The sequence below is a fragment of the Pseudophryne corroboree genome, chromosome 3 (assembly GCF_028390025.1).
Source record: "Pseudophryne corroboree isolate aPseCor3 chromosome 3, aPseCor3.hap2, whole genome shotgun sequence".
Taxonomy (NCBI): Eukaryota; Metazoa; Chordata; class Amphibia; order Anura; family Myobatrachidae; genus Pseudophryne; species Pseudophryne corroboree.
Genome location: NC_086446.1, coordinates 676,079,920 through 676,097,237, shown reverse-complemented (window position 1 = coordinate 676,097,237; position 17,318 = coordinate 676,079,920). Strand labels below are relative to the sequence as shown.

The 17,318-nt window shown below is 44.8% G+C and overlaps 1 protein-coding gene across 1 annotated transcript in view; it reads right to left on the bottom strand.

The window, feature by feature from the left end:
- The window catches only part of PDZD7 (PDZ domain containing 7), a 163,791-nt gene that overhangs the window by 58,359 nt on the left and 88,114 nt on the right, over positions 1-17,318 (bottom strand). The window contains exon 9 of the mRNA XM_063961904.1: positions 9,279-9,442. Coding sequence (XP_063817974.1) covers positions 9,279-9,442 — 164 coding nt within the window. The remainder of the gene's footprint in view (positions 1-9,278; positions 9,443-17,318) is intronic.

Sequence of the window (17,318 nt, the reverse complement as noted above, 5' to 3'; positions counted from 1 at the left end):
ACTGTATACTACTGCTCTCTCCCGGTGTAACCCGGGCACATGCACAACAGGCTGAAGTGGTCATTGGTGTAGAGCTAAACTAATGTGTCTGTCATCTTAGGGCACCAAAGCCATACCCCTGACCCATATAATCATTGTTTAATATATATTTAAAAGTATATAGCTTTTATTTTTATTTAGCAAAATATGAGGTACTGCAGATGTAACCACACTCATCTATGCCGCGATGCGTACGCACGGGCATATGCATCGCAACATAGCGCAAATGCACTACAGTACGAGTGGTCGCAACGGACATTTGCACCATAGACTTTAATGGTGTGCGTGTAGGAACACAAGCTCACAAAATTGCACGCACACTTGTAGGACACAGATGCTGTTACAGAAGCAAAGGATAACAGGAGACTAGAGGGCCTATTTTCTTTACCTGTGTGCTCTGTAGAAGGCCAGCTCATTGTGTAATTTGCAGGAAGATTTGGCACATTTCCTGACAATGATCTGCCAGTGTGTACAGAGGAAAGATTAATTGGCCAATGTCCTCAACAACAGATATATCTGAACAACTATCTGCGATATATCTGCTAATTGGCTGATCTGCAGCTATATCTTTAGGTGTGTACCCAGCTTTATTATTGCAGGCAGCACTATGAGTCCATACTGTGTACTCCTCTCCCAAGTGAAAATTTTCCAGACTGATCAACAGAAATGAAGGAATTGTAGAATTGTAATGCAAAGACTAAGGAGGGTATTCAGGTGACCAAAAAAAACCTCAGTTTGTGGTGCTACTGCACACGCGCGGGTCCCGTCCTGTGTGTGCGCGCACAGCCATTGTGATTGTTTTGCATTGGCTGCGTACGCCTCTGCCTGATTGACAGCGTGGGGAAAATGAGGGAAGATCAGCTGCGTTTTTGGGGTGGCTGTATGTTGTCACACGCAGCCGCTCTGATCATGAAAATGGCAGTGGACCTCCTGCATACGCAACCCAGCTGAAGATGCCAGGGGTCATCATTCATTTTTGCGCATACGATTTAATCGCAATTGTTTTGCGATCACATTGCTGGGCTGCCAATTAGCATGCTGGGCGGCCTTGCCCTGCAATGGTCGGCCCCCAGCATGCAAAAGAAAGGATTGCAAATTCTTCTTTTCAGCAGACTCTGCAATCCATGCTAAATAATCCCCTAAGTGTGGTAGAATTTTGTACTGATAAAAAAGCCCCATTTATATATGTGGTTGTAGACAATCTTGGTGAAAACATTTCTGAGAAATATTCTTATATATTACAATATAGAAAACGCACTGGACCTTATCTGGCTGAAGACCAGAAGCAGACAGACTGAGAATCCAGAATCAGTAGTACTCATTAGTGGCAGGTAGGGAATATATTCCTCTATGTATAGATATTCAATGTTTTGTATTGGCTTTTAAAACAATTAATGTCATGATCATAGGATGGTATTATTATGAGATATGATGACTGCTTATTCATAATAATATTGTCACCTCGTAGAATGTTAAATTTGAATTATATTTGAAGGAATGGCTTGTTAGCACGGGTATGTGTATTATTATGGTAGGCGTGTATTATTATGGTAGGTGGGGTGGTATTCATGTGACCGCCGGTCAGCTGACCGACAGTCACATGACCTCCTCCGTGAGCCCGACGGCTCACTATCCTGATGGTCGGCATGCCGACCAACAGGGACTATTTCCACTCGTGGGTGTCCACGACACCCATAGAGTGGGAATAGAACCCGTGGTGACCGCAGCAAGCCCACAAGGGGCTTGCTGCACTCGCCCCTCCCCGCCGGGATCCCGGCGTCGGTAAGGTGACCCGCCGGTCACCAGTACTACACCCTGGTAGGTGGCATAGTGATAATTTTTCTGTGGTTATCACATGGGATTGCTTTATCATATGGAGGTACAGTATAGATATTTTAGTATTCTTGGGATTCTAGCATGTTGGCATTGTTTACATTTAGATTGTTACTAATTAAATAATAAAACAGCATGATTTGGATGATTAGAAGGGATATGTTCAGGATGCCATTGGTCGGAATCCCGACTTCCGGCATCCCGATGGTAAGTATGTGGTGACAGTTAGGGCTAGACCATGGGGGGAGGTTTATGTATTAGGGGAAGGCTAGGCTGCATTGGGGGGAGGGATTAAGGTTAGGCTGCGGATAGAGGGGTTAGGCTTAGGCCGTGGGGGAGAGGGAGTTTAGGGTTATGCAGTGAGGAGGTTAGGTTTAGGCACCACCAGGGAAAGTTATGGTTAGGCTGTGGGAGGGATGGTTAGAGTTAGGCAGCAGGAAGGGGGGTAGAGAGGGAGGGGAAGTATACTTACCAGACCCCTGTCGGTATTATCACCATTGAGATGCTGCTTTCGGTCTTTTGACCACTGGCATCCCGACCGCTGGTCATCTGTACTGATTGCAATTATAAGATATAAAGAATTAATATGCATTTTTGTGGGGAACCGCATTGGTACTATCTGTTTAGAAAGCATCAGTCAATCTCCAATGTGCATTCCATATAACAAAAATACTGTTTGTATTATTGCTAGGCACTATAAAATGTCTTCCAAGAGAAGTTCTTCTTCAGAAGACAAAGGAGAGGAGGTGACTAAAAAGAAAACATATAAAAGTGGCTCTGTAAAAAGATCGCAGGCTTTACAAAAGAGTCTGAGAGAAGCAGGGAATGCGCCAGGCCAAAAGAAGCTATGGCAGACAAAGGATATCCCTGTGGAGTCAGTGGACTTAACAGTTCAAGATGTTCCTGAAGGAACACTACAACAGGAAGCTGCAGCATCAGTATCTAGTGCAGATGAAGGCCTGTCTACTGTAATAAGTGAACCAGAATACTCAGCAGAAAATATTGGTGGTGCCAGCGTCACTGAAACCCATGGTGAAGATACAGGCAGTTCTACAGAAAGTGAAATATCCTTTTCACCTCTTCCATCTTCAGCTGAAAAATGTAATGTTTTTCATGCACCTGAAGCATTATGTAGTGTTTCTGTTAAGTTACATTTTATGAAAGCTCATCCTGTGCAGCCATCCTCAGATGCTACTCACATGCTGCCATTCCACGCACATAAGGTCTACTATCGACATGTACCTGGTGGAAGTGCCATTCAGAGGAAATGGCTGTCTTATTGTGTTGACAGCCAAAAAATCTTTTGTTCCACATGTATGGCATTTTGTAGTATTCGCAAAAGTAATTTTATTTTTGGCTGGAAGGTTAATAAAGACCATGTGAATGGCAGAGTTAGGGAACATGAGGAATCGAACCAGCATCAAGCAGCTGTGAATGCATATTTATCTGCAGAAAGAAAAAGTGACATAGAAACTTTAATTAATGTAAATTTGGCTAACAAAAAAAGAGAAATAGTACAGCACAATCGCATGGTAATCAGTCGATTGATTGCTATCATACTATACATTGCTAAGCAATGCCTTGCTTACAGAGGGAAGGATGAGGCTGCTCATACATTACTGAATAGTCAAGTCAACCACGGTAACTTTCTTGAGTTAGTTCTCCTTTTGGGCAAATTTGATGCTGTTCTTGAAAAACAGATAGAGCAAGCAGTTGCAAAAAGCAAGGCCAGGAAAAGACGCCAACAAGAAAGTAAAGGAAGGGGTGGACTAGTAACCTTTTTAAGTAAAACAACAGTCAACAAGTTGATAATAATAATGGGAAATATGATAAAGCAGAAAATTAGCCAGTATGTAAAAGATGCTGTGAAATTCAGTGTGGAAATGGACAGTACACAGGATATTGGTGTTGTGGAACAATGCAGCATTATATTAAGGTACACCAAAGATGGCATGGTTTCTGAAAGACTCTTTGGTCTTGTTGATGTAAAAAGCACAACTGGGGAAGCGTTATTTTCAGTTCTGAAGGAGCGACTAGAAATGTTCTCTCTGCCCATAAGTAACATTATTGGTTGTTCTTTTGATGGTGCTGCTAACATGAGTGGGTGCTACAATGGATTACAGGCACACATAAAAAGTGAATCCTGTAAGGCTGTCTACACCTGGTGTTATGCTCATATTCTCAATTTGGTAATTGTAGATATCACTCAATGTGTAACTCCAGTGAAGTCGTTATTTGGGCTCTTAGAGAAAACAGCATGTTTTTTTTCCGAGTCTTACAAAAGATTGTCTGTGTGGAAAGAACAGGTCTCAAAACAAAGACATGGACAGGAAAAACTTTCCAGACTAAAGAAAATTGGTGACACACGCTGGTGGAGCAAGCCTAGGGCATTAAGTACAATTTTTGGGTCAGCTTCTGACCAATCTAATGAATTGTACAGCACTCTACTTTATTGCCTGGAGTACATTTCACTGTCTCCAGAGTTTGAAAGTAAAATCATTAGTGAGGCAGAGTACTTGCTCTATGGTTGGACAAGACACGAAACATTACTTGTCTCATTTCTGTTCATGCAGATCTTTGAAATTGTGACTCCTGTTTCAGATTATCTGCAGACTGCTGGCTTGGATATTTTACAGGCTTGGCGAATGGTTGCCACTGCCAAGAGTCTGCTTCAAAAGCTTAGAACTTCATTTTCCAAACTGATTGTATTAGTGAATGCATTTACAGAAAAAGTGGATAGTTCTCTTGACAGGCTTTCTGTTAGTGCAGAAGTACAAAAAAGTCTGCCAGGAAAAAGGATAACTAGGAAAAAAATGATGCCTGGTGAGTTATCTCAAGATGAGCCTATAGAAGACCCCCTTAAAGGTTTTGAAATTCAGACATTTTATGTTGTACTTGATCAAGCAGTACAGAGTATTGATAGAAGGTTTTCAAAAAATGAAGGCCTCATTCGGGATTTAACCTACTTTGACCCAAGGCAGTTTGCCCAAATGAAGCAGGGTCAGAGTGAGATCCCAATAGAAGCGCTGAGAACAGTTGCCGATTTGGCCGAGGTAGACATTGTTCAACTTAAAGTAGAACTAGTTAATTTTGTGCAGAATTATTCTGTGCTTAAAAATCCAGATTCTCCTCAGATAACAAGTGTTACTGAAGAAGAATTTGATGATGAGGACACAATGTCCTTGGATATGAAAAATAAGGCATGTGAAAACTGCCTGACCTGCTGCTACCGGCTCTTATATAATCACAATTTACACTCTGCAGCATATACGAATCTGTTTGTAGTTTACAAAACTCTCCTCACATTAGCTTGTACACAGGTATCTTGTGAAAGAGTTTTTTCCAAACTTAAAATTGTAAAAACTCGACTGAGATCAATGATAGGCCAGGAACTGCTAGAATCATTTCTGATTCTCAATACTGAAAGGGACATTGCAGGCAGCTTCGTATTTGACGAGATCATTGACACATTTGCACATTCATCTTCCCTCCTTGAAAGGCTGCTTCTTTAATTTTTAATTGATTACTTGTAATACTTCAACAATACCACTTAAGTGTGTGAAGGAGGCAGTATATGCCAGTATTTAGCTAGTCTGTGTAGTGAAGTACATGTTTGTTTACCATTATTTTAAACTCCGAACTGAAGTTTGAATATCAGGGAAGTTGATTCACATTTTCTTCTGTTGTTTGCATTAAACGTTCTTGGTCTTAAACTACTTTAAAAATGCCTTCATATCTGTGAGTTACAACAGTTATGATGGCTAATGTATGTGCTGACATTTAAACAGTGATATTTAATTTTCTGTTATTTATAATTATATTTTGCATTTATTCATGTTTGTCAGGATAAAGGTTATTTACTGATTTGTTGTGTAGTGTGAAGTTCGAATATCCAAGAACTCGAGTTTTATTTTGTGTCTGCATCAAACGTTCTGTCTTAAACCTAAAAAAAAATGTTCATACTGTAACTGTGAATTACAACAGTTATAATTTGTGATATCGCTCAAGTATTGAGGTTTAATTTTCTGTTATTTATAATTATATTTATTTTATTTATTCATGCACATGCTTGTCAGTATAAAGGTTTACATATTTATAAAGTTATTGATATGTAGAGTTATGTTTCAATATCAAGGAACTGGATTTATATGTTTTATGTTTGTATCAAATGTTCTGTGTTAAAGTAAAGATACTGTATGTCCATAACTGTGAAATACAACAGCTATGATGGTTAATGTGTGCCGGAATTCAAATGCTGCTGGTTCATTTTCTGTGATTTATAATATTTTTGTAGTCATTCATGCATATGTTTATCAGAATAAATAAAGTTTTTATATTGATTAATACACATTCCATCTCTGTAATTATTTTAACACCATTGTATCGGTGAAACTGGCCAAATTTGAAAGTTTTTTTTTTTTTTTGGGGGGGGGGGGGGGGGGTTTATATATATATATATATATATATATATATATATATATACTATGCTAGGTGGTGCCCATAATGGCTGGCCACTCCTCTCTGACCAGGTGGCCACACCCCTTCCAGCATATGGCAACGCCCCTTAGTGGGCCCCTGTGATTGCATTTCCCTGGTGGGCCCTTTATGCCCCAGTCCGACACTGCTTACTCCTACAGTGTGATACAAACAGGCTGATCGGAGCCGGAGCTGACGTCACACACCCTCCCAGAAAATGCTGGGAAACGCCTGCGTTTTTCCCGACACTCCCTGAAAACGTGCAGTTACCACCTACAAACATCCTCTTCCCGTCAGTCACCTTGCAAACGCCTTGCGATTTAAATTTTCGCACCATCCTGTCGCTGTTTGATGATGCGCCTGCGCTTTGCGGTGCATACGCACGCGCAGTCATTCAATAATTGACCGCTGTGCGAATTCACACAACAGCGACCAGGTCTGAATCGGGCCCTCACTCTGATCATAACATAACGTGAAATGTTTGTCATGTAAATAATACATTGTATATGTGTCCCCAAATTTCCAATACTATGAAATATATTTGACCATTATGTCCTGCTGGCCTAAATATATGAGAAGGCAGATTGTTTCTTTTTGTAATCTGTTCCTGTCTGTATCACAACTTTTTGGTAGGAGAAATTAGACAAGCAGGTCACACACAAAAAAAAAAAAAAAGGTGTCATCATGGCTGCTCCATGTCAGCAACTGATAAATATCCATTAATGTGAATGAATGTTTATGACTTGTTTTATTTTTACATTGTTACTCCACTTTCTGTGTAACCCTGCACTAGTTGTTTGTAATCACATTTATTTGTTTTATGAATAGCTTACACACAAAGGGGTCATTCCGAGTTGTTCGCTCGTTGCCGATTTTTGCAACGGAGTGATTAATGCAAAAATGTGCATGCGCATGGTACGCAGTGCGCATGCGCTAAGTATTTTAGCACAAAACTTAGTAGATTTACTCACGTCCGAACGAAGAATTTTCATCGTTGAAGTGATCGGAGTGTGATTGACAGGAAGTGGGTGTTTCTGGGTGGAAACTGAGCGTTTTCCGGGAGTGTGCGGAGAAACGCATGCGTGCCAGGATAAAACACGGGAGTGTCTGGAGAAACGGGGGAGTGGCTGGCCGGAATTTTCTATTCACAATTCTGCTAATCTGTCATTCACAATTCTGCTAAGCTAAGATACACTCCCAGAGGGCAGCGGCCTAGCGTGTGCAATGCTGCTAAAATCTGCTAGCGAGCGAACAACTCGGAATGAGGGCCAATGGGCCTAATTCAGGTCCCGATGTTAGTGTTGCGCACGCCGCAAAGCACTGATGTTCGGTACTTTGTGCGTGAGCCAAAGCTGCACTGTGCATGTGTAGTATGGGTCTGCGACGGAGAACACAGTGCGTCAATGACAGGTGGGTGGGGAGGGGAGACATGGCGCTGCCGTGGTGGGGTAGGGACAGGGCTAGGATCTTCATCGGAGGATGGAGATTTCCTGGCCTCTATGCTGCATCTGCGGCTGCCGGCTTGCGCTACCCCCATGGCTCATGCAGCCGGCTGATGGTGTCAAAGATGATCTGATACGGCGTCCTAGGACACAGTTTGGATCAGTAATGCGTGTAGTAGGCGTGACACCTGTTCCCGCATTATCATATTAGAGCTACATCTCCCCTCGTGCGCCAGAGGCATGTTCACCCGAAAACGGGTATGGCCTAACATAAAGGGCCTCATGGGAAATCCTGATAACATCACTCTAGGGGTTGTGCCCAGCATCCCCGGAAATGCTGGGCTGTCCCCGGAGACTAGTGCCTATTTGGCTCTCCCCTGTGATAACGTCACACTGCATCCCCCAGCTCCTGTCACTGCGGAGGAACCGCCATTTTGGTGTCACCCTCGTGCAGCTCGCACCCCCATAGTGACGCCACTTCCATGTAAGCAGCAGCTATAGCCTTTCCACATATGAATCAGGCCCAATATCATAAACACAAATCTTGTTATAACAAGCTCTCATGTTGAATTTCCCTTACATACATATGTGTGACCTGAAATTTCTGAACTCTGTTCTACAAGTGAAGTCAAGTTTTAAGGATCTCCTCAATCTTGCAAAGGTGAATACATCTGACTGGCTCGGTAGTTATGACACTGACTCAGAGGGAAATACTCAATAGTCCTCAGTCAATAGAAGAGTTCCTGACTATAAAACAAGCGGATGGCAAGGTTTTCTGAGATCCCCTATTTGTGCTAATGTTGCACTGCCACCTGTTGTCTCTGTCACACCTTTGTTATACACACACTACTGCTGCTTGCGTAGTACCGCTGCTACTCGGCTCCTCCAGGAGTGGGGCTTTTCTGGATCTGCAGAAAGTGGAGGGCCACCATGCTGCCTGGACTACACCACAAACAAGGGAATACACAGAAAACTACACAGAATGGCCTGGACTGGGTAGCTAAGAATCTGTGCCGCCACATGAAATGAAATAAGAATGTCTTATGTGACTACTCCAACTCACTGGTAGCCACCACATACCAGCACTGTGGGCTTCTGCCAGTGCCTGAGCTATCTATAACAAAACACCAAGGTGAATTCCCAGTATAGATGAAAAGGTATGGTCACACGTAAAGCCCAGGTGTAACCAGAACCCACCAAAAGATCAAAAATACAGTTCTTGCTGCTGCATTACTGTCCAGGTTTTTTAATCAAAATGTATAAGGTACCTGTTCTCAAGCACAAAATACTTGAATCCTGAACTGTAAGGGAGGCTACTGGTGAAGCAAATTAAACTTTGGATGTTGACAGCATGGCTTAGGTTCCCTTGTTCTATAGGAACAGGCCGAGCGTGTCTCGTTTTATATCTAGTCCTGGAGAGCAGGCACAAGTATATATGACATATTTGGGTCTCTAATGTTTGTAGACAGGAAGAGTTGACAAGCTTACCCTTCTGCAGTGGCGCAGGACCGCAGCTACCTCATCCTCGTTCAGCAGTTTCTGGGCCATGTCTTCAGTCACAGCCAGCCTATCCTCCATAGACATGTCTCCATTATAGATGGCATTCAGATCTCTCTGTGCTCCAAAGAAGAAGGGTTGGGTGCGCCGTTTACCTAAGAGAAAATAGGATTTTAATTACCTACCGGTAAATCCTTTTCTCGTAGTCCGTAGAGGATACTGGGGTCCACATTAGTACCATGGGGTATAGACGGGTCCACTAGGAGCCATGGGCACTTTAAGAAATCAATAGTGTGGGCTGGCTCCTCCCTCTATGCCCCGCTACCATCCTGTGCCCGAGGAGACGGACATACTTCGAGAGAAGGATTTAACTGAACAGTGGTGAGATTCGAACCAGCACACACAAACAAGAAAAAGCCATGCTAACCAAACTTGAACAGAAACAGCAACGGCTGAACCAACAATAATACTTAACCAAGTAACAGTGCAGTCTAGAAACTATGCCCGAGGAGACGGACATACTTCGAGAGAAGGAATTTACACAGATAGTGGCGCGATTCACACCAGCTCACACAACAAGGCAAACCAAGCTAACTAGCTTAAAAACTCAGCAACAGCTGAATTACATTACCGAATCAAGTAACAACGCAGTACTTAACCAAGAACAAAGCAGTACTGACCAAGTAACCACTGCAGAAAAACGAAGCACCGGGCGGGCGCCCAGTATCCTCTACAGACTACGAGAAAAGGATTTACCGGTAGGTAATTAAAATCCTATTTTCTCTTATGTCCTAGAGGATACTGGGGTCCACATTACTACCATGGGGATGTACCAAAGCTCCCAAACCAGGTGGGAGAGTACTGAGGTTCCTGCAGAACTGACTGACCAAACTGAAGGTCCTCAGAGGCCAAAGTATTGAACTTGTAGAATTTAGCAAACGTGTTCTATCCTAACCAAGTAGCTGCTCTGCAGAGCTGTAAAGCCGAGACACCCCGGGCAGCCGCCCAGGAAGAACCCACTGGCCTAGTAGAGTGGGCCTGTACTTTAGGAACCGGCTATCCTGCCGATGAATAAGCCTGCTATATAGTAAGCCTGATCCAGCGAGCAATAGACTGCTTTGAAGCAGGACACCCAATTTTCCTGGGATCATACAGAATAAACAGCGAGTGAGGTTTTCTATGACGAGCTGTACTCTTCACGTAGATCCTCAAAGCCCTCACAACATCCAGGGACTTTGAGGTAGCAGAGGTGTCAGTAAGCACCGGAACCACAATAGGTTGGTTGATATGAAACGCAGACGCCACATTAGGAAGAAATTGCTGACGAGTTCTGAATTCAGCTCTATCCTCATGAAAAACCAAATAGGGGCTTTTGTGAGACAAAGCCCCCAGTTCGGACACACGCCTTGCAGAAGCCAAGGCCAACAGTGTAACAGTCTTCCACGTAAGAAACTTAACGTCAACCTCCTGTAAAGGTTCAAACCAGTCCAATTGCAGAAACTGCAATACCACGTTAAGATCCCAAGGTGCCGTGGGAGGCACAAAGGGCTGTTGGATGTGCAGAACACCCTTCAAGAATGTCTGAACCTCAGGGAGAGAAGCCAATTGTTTCTGGAAGAAAATGGACAAGGCCAAAATCTGGACTTTCAAGGAGCCCAAACGTAGGCCCACATCCACACCTGACACCTGACTAGAAAAAGGAGAAAACGTCCCAATTGAAAATCCACTGCAGGAAATTTCCTGTTTTCACACCACGAGACATATTTTTTCCAAATACAGTGGTAATTTTTAGACGTTACCCCTTTCCTGGCTTGGATCAGGGTTGGGATAACCTTGTTCGGAATGCCTTTCCGGGCTAAAATCTGACATTCAACTTCCATACCGTCAAACGTAGCTGTGGTAAGTCTTGATAGACGAACGACCCCTGTTGCAGAAGATCCTCTCACAGAGGTAGAGGCCACGGGTCCTCCAGGAGCAACTCCAGCATACCAGGCCCTTCTCGGCCAATCTGGAGCAATGAGAAGTGCTTGAACCTTTTCCCTTTTAATTCTCTTGAGAATTCTTGGTGGGAACATGTAAACCATCTGGTAAACCCATGGAGTCACCAGAGTGTCCACCGCCACTGCTTGCGGGTCCCTGAGGAAGTCCGCTTCCAAGTTGTCTACTCCCGGAATGAAGATTGCCGACAGCACCACCACGTGTCTTCCTGCCCAGAGGAGAATTTTTGTTACCTCTGACACTGCAGCTCTGCTCTTCGTTCCGCCCTGTCGGTTAATGTACGTTACGTCCGTCACATTATCCAACTGAAACTGAATGGCTTGATCTTGAAGAAGATGCGATGCCTGTAGAAGGGCATTGTATATGGCCCTTAGTTCCAAAATGTTGATCGGGAGAATGGCTTCCTGACTTGACCATTTTCCTTGGAACTGTTCCCCCTGAGTGACTGCTTCCCACCCTCTGAGGCTTGCATCCATGGTTAGCAGAATCCAATTTTTAACCCTGAACCATCGACCCTCGGTCAGGTGAGAAGTCTGGAGCCACCATAGAAGAGAAATCCTGGCTTTTGGCGAGAGACATATCCTCTGGTGCATGTGAAGGTGTGATCCGGACCATTTATCCAACAGATCCAGCTGGAATGGTCTGGCATGAAACCTTCCATACTGCAGAGCCTCGTAAAAGGCTACCATCTTCCACAGAAGGAGAATGCACAGATGCACGGATATCCGGGTTGGTTTTAGGATATCCCGCACCATTGACTGTATTACCAATGCCTTTTCCAATGGAAGAAACACAGTTTGTTCAGCTGTATACAGGATCATTCCTAGGAACGGAAGCCTCCGTGTACGTTCCAGGTGGGATTTTGGCAGGTTCAGAATCCACCCGTGATCCTGGAGAAGTCTGGTTGAGAGGGCAATGCTGTCCAACAACCTCTCCCTGGAAACCGCTTTTATCAACAGGTCGTTCACTCCCTGTTTGCGGAGGAGAAACATCATCTCTGCCATCACCTTGGTGAAAACTCTCGGTGCCGTGTAGAGGCCAAATGGCAGGGCCTGAAACTGGAAGTGACAGTCCTGCAGAGCAAACCTTAGATACGCCTGATGAGGCGGCCAAATCGGAATATGAATGTATGCATACTTGATGTCGAGAGACACCAGGAATTCCCCCTCCTCCAGACCTCAGATCACCGCTCTCAGAGACTCCATCTTGAACTTGAGCACCCGTAAGTAAGGGTACAGGGACTTAAGGTTTAAAATGGGCTTTACCGAACCGTCCGGTTTCGGTACCACAAACAGGTTGGAATAAAAACCTTTGTTTTGCAAGTCAAGAGGAACTGGAACAATGACCTGAGTCAGTACCAGTTTTTGAATTGCTGCTTGTAAATTCGAACTGGCTTCTGAAGAAGTTGGTAAGCCGGATTTGAAGAATCTGGGAGGTGGGAGTTCCTGAAACTCCAGTCTCTATCCCTGTGCTATAAGATCTTTGACCCAGGGATCCTGGCATGACGTTGCCCAAATGTGACTGAAACAACGTAACCGGGCTTTCACCTGCCTGTCTTCCAGGCAGTGTGTTTGACCGTCATGCTGAAGGCTTTGAGGAAGCAGACCCTGAGGCCTGTTCCTGAAAACCTGCAGCTGCGGGTTTTCTGGGCTTACTTCTATTACCTTTGAAGGCTGTACAAGAACCCTTGGATTTGCCCTTGAATTTAGCCATCAGAAAGGACTGCAGAGTTGGAGCAGAGTAGGCTTTCCTAGCCGGGGTAGCTGCGGAAGGAAGGTATGTAGACTTACCCGCCATAGCCTTGGATATTAGCTTATCCAGTTCATCCCCGAACAGGACCTCTCTCCTGTGAAAGGCATATTTTCCACTCCTTTCCTGGAGTCCGCATCCGCAGTACACTGGCGTAGCCACAATCCCCTGCGTGCTGACACTTCCATGGCAGTGGTGCGTGCGTTGAACACACCAATTTCTTTTATGGCTTCCACCATAAAGTTAGCTGAGTCCTGGATATGCTGTAGGAGTAAAATAATATCGTCCCTGGTTAAGGAATCTAAACCATCAATTAGGTTACCCGACCATTTAGCGATGGCCCTAGTGATCCATGCACAAGCAATAGTGGGTCTATGGGCCACCCCCACCGCCGTGTATAAAGATTGGAGAGTGGTCTCAATCCTGCGGTCAGCCGCGTCTTTTAAGGACGCAGCCCCGGGAACCGGTAAGACTATCTTACGCAACAACCTGGACACCGATGTGTCCACAATCGACGGGTTCTCCCATTTCTTCCTATAATCTAATGGAAAGGAAGAAATCAACCTTTTAGGGATCAGAAATTTCTTGTCAGGGTTTACCCAAGCCTCTTCAAAGAGGGCATTCAATTCATTTGAAGCGGGAAAAGTAGCTGAGGATTTGTTTTTAGTATTAAAATAAGATTCCTCCTCTATCTCCTCTGTCCTGTGAGGAATGTGCAGGACAGTTCTGATAGCCTCATTGAGGGCCTGAATCCCCTGTGACAGGGCAGCATCCCCCCCACTCGCATCCACTTCACCCTCCTCTGGAACTGATGTATCAGGATCAGTATCATCCTGCATGATTTGGGCCAGAATACGCTTTTGTGGGCAAATGGCGAGGGATTGAGACGCAGGCATGTGAGCTGAATCTCTATTTATCAGGTCATCCATAGACTGCCGTAAGAATTGCGTCTTCTTATCATTATGAGACAGTTTAGTGGAAATATTAGAAATCATCCCTTTTATGGAAGCTAACCATGGGGGTTCAGCCCCACTGGACTGGGAGTGAGTACTATCCTGGGTACAGGATAGCGAGTCCCCAGTGGAGGAGAGACATTCCGCTGTACAAGAAACATAGTCCTTGAACATGACTGTGAAGGGACACCCACACACACACACAGATACCAGGTGAAAACACAGTATATATAGGCAGGGTTTTCAGAGAGACACAGAAGTCAGAGCCAGCCACACAGCGCCCCTTTAGCAAAAGTGAAACTTAGCTGGGTCGCAAGAACTAACACCTCAGTAGTGCTTATAATCTTAACACTGCTCCCCCCCCTTCACTAAGACCCCCTGGTACTGCTGAGGAGACTTGGAGTCCTTGTGGAGGAGCTGCGCTTCTCTGTGAATGCTGCCTGTACGAGCTGCAGAGGGAAAATGGACTGGACAGCTGTAGGATCCGCTCTGAGTGAAGCCCCGCCTCCTGTAAGGGCGTGCGGCTTCCCGCATTTATTATACTGGCCTGAGGTAATATAATGTCCAACCAAGGGTTAAAACCCCTGTTAGATAGTTGTGGCCAGTGTGGGTATCAATGGCCTTCTGAGCCCCCTGGAGTGCAGCCTGTACTCAGAGCTGCGCTCCCACCCTTGTGCCGCCATTCCCGTCGGCGACCCGCTAACCGGGACGCCGGCGCTGTACTCACCACTGTTTTGTCTTCAGGCTGTTAGGGGGTGGTGGCGTGCTGCAGGAGGGTACGCTACGCCGTGGTGTGGCTTGCGAATGGCTCCCTCAGGAGCTCAGTGTCCTGTCAGCAGAGAAACTGGACCATTAACTCTAAGAAAGTTGGGCCGTTCTCCCCCCTAAGTCCCACGAAGCAGTCAGACTGCTGCCAAAACAGACCTGACTGAAAAAAACAAACATTTAAAATACAGGTGGAAAACTCTTCAGGAGCTCTCCAAAGCGTGACCGGCTCCTCCAGCCACATTTTCTAAACTGAGTCTGGTAGAAGGGGCATAGAGGGAGGAGCCAGCCCACACTATTGATTTCTTAAAGTGCCCATGGCTCCTAGTGGACCCATCTATACCCCATGGTACTAATGTGGACCCCAGTATCCTCTAGGATGTAAGAGAAAACAGAGTGCAAGTGTAGATTTCATTTCTGACATAAAGCCCATAGCACTCTAAGGGAAACATTTACTAAGCAGTGGTAAGAGTGGAGAAATGAGCCAAAGGAGAAGTTGTCCCATTAACCAATCAGCAGCTCTGTATAATTTTGTAGTATGCAAATTATAGATGTTGCTTCAGTGCTGATTGGTTGGCATGAGCACTTCTCCACTGGCCCACTTCTCCGCTCTTATCACTGCTTAGTAAATGTCCCCCTAAGCCATAAAAGTCAGTTCATGCACATCATTTAATTCATCATGCAACTGTACCATTTGTGAAATACTCATCATCAGCAAGGTTTAATAGCACAGTGGAAGCAGTCATTTTGTGCAGCCTGTTTATTCACCTAAAACCAGTGATATCACTGAGAAAGCATCCAATCAGATCCCAAAGAGCCAGTGACATCACTGAGAAAGTGTCCTATCAGATCCCAAAGAGCCAGTGACATCACTGAAAACAGATCACTTTACACAGAACCAGGGACATAGCTGAGGCACATATCACTTGTTCCTAATTAACAGGCTGCAGTTTTATGGATATTGCAAGAGTCAGAGGTACGCAATTTCTATACGCTTGCAAATGGACAATAGCCCTCATTCCGAGTTGATCACTCGCTTGCTGCTTTTAGCAGCATTGCACACGCTAGGCCGCTGCCCTCTGGGAGCAGGGGCAAACGCAGGATTTACAGGGGGGGGTTTCCAGAGAGGGGTGGAGCCAAGCGTGGGGGTTGAGACTAAGGTGAACCAGCATATAACTGGTCCGTTAAACAAGTGTAGATACATAAATGCTATACAGTATAAACATGTATGGAATGGATCATGTTGGAGGCTATACACACACATATACATTTTTTATATATATATATACACACACACAGGATCCGGTCAGGATTCTGGCAGTCAAAATACCAACACCGGAACCTAGACACTAATCAGAATGCCGGCACCAGCATCCCGACACCCGGGATCCCAAATGATACACTGCCGGGGCCGCCGGAGAGGTAAGTCATGGTGGTAGGTGGTTAAGTTTAGGCTGTGGAGGGAGGGTTAGGCTGCAGGGAAAGGGGTTAGGTTTAGGCTGCTGGGAGGGTGGGTTAGGTTTAGGCTGCGGGGGGGGGGGGGGGGGGGTTAGATTTAGGCTGCGGGTGGGGGGGTTAGATTTAGGCATCCCTGGTGAGGGTAAAACTGTGGGGGAGGGGGAGGTTAGTTTTATGCTGTGAAAAGAGGGGGTCATTTTAAGTCACCACCGGGGAGGGTTAGGTTTAGGCTGCAGGAAGGTAGGGTTAGGGGGGCACTACTAATGTATACAGTATACTTACCTTCCGCCTGTCGGGATTCTCACAATCGGGATGCAGCGGTCAGTATTCTGACCGCCGGCACTCAGAACCCAACCCAACCCATACATTATATATATAGATAGATATATATATATGTATATACACACACAAATATATACACACACACACACACATATATATATATATATATATATATATATATGTAAACACACACAGCAGGTACATATATACCCAGAGGGTACATTATATATATATATATCTATATATATATATATACACACACACACACACACATATATGTACCTGCTGTGTATATCTATGCATGTATGTACCTAGTGTGTGTGTGTGTGTGTGTGTATACTATATATATATATATATATATATATATATATACACACATACAGTAGGTACATACATAGATATACACGGCAGGCACATATACACACACATTTATATATATATATATATATATATATATATATATATATACACATATATACACAGTATATATATATCTATATATATATATATACACACAGCACAGCAGATGGATGGATACATACATACACAATAGCAGCAGCAGCGTTGGACAGTGGACGAGGGACAGAGGGAGGCAGAGATAAAGCTGCACAGCAAGGACGGATCTTCCCTCTCCACTGCAGACTAGTCTGTCTGCATAACCCGCGATTCGCGGGTGTTTGAAGAGGGGGCGGAGCCAGTGCTCAAGGGGCGGGGCTTAATCGCGGGCCGCGGTCGGTGACCCGTTACAGGGGGGAAAAAATTGGTCTGTCAGGGGGGGTTTCTGGGTACTCAGAAACCCCCCCTGCGTGCGCCACTGGGGAGTGTA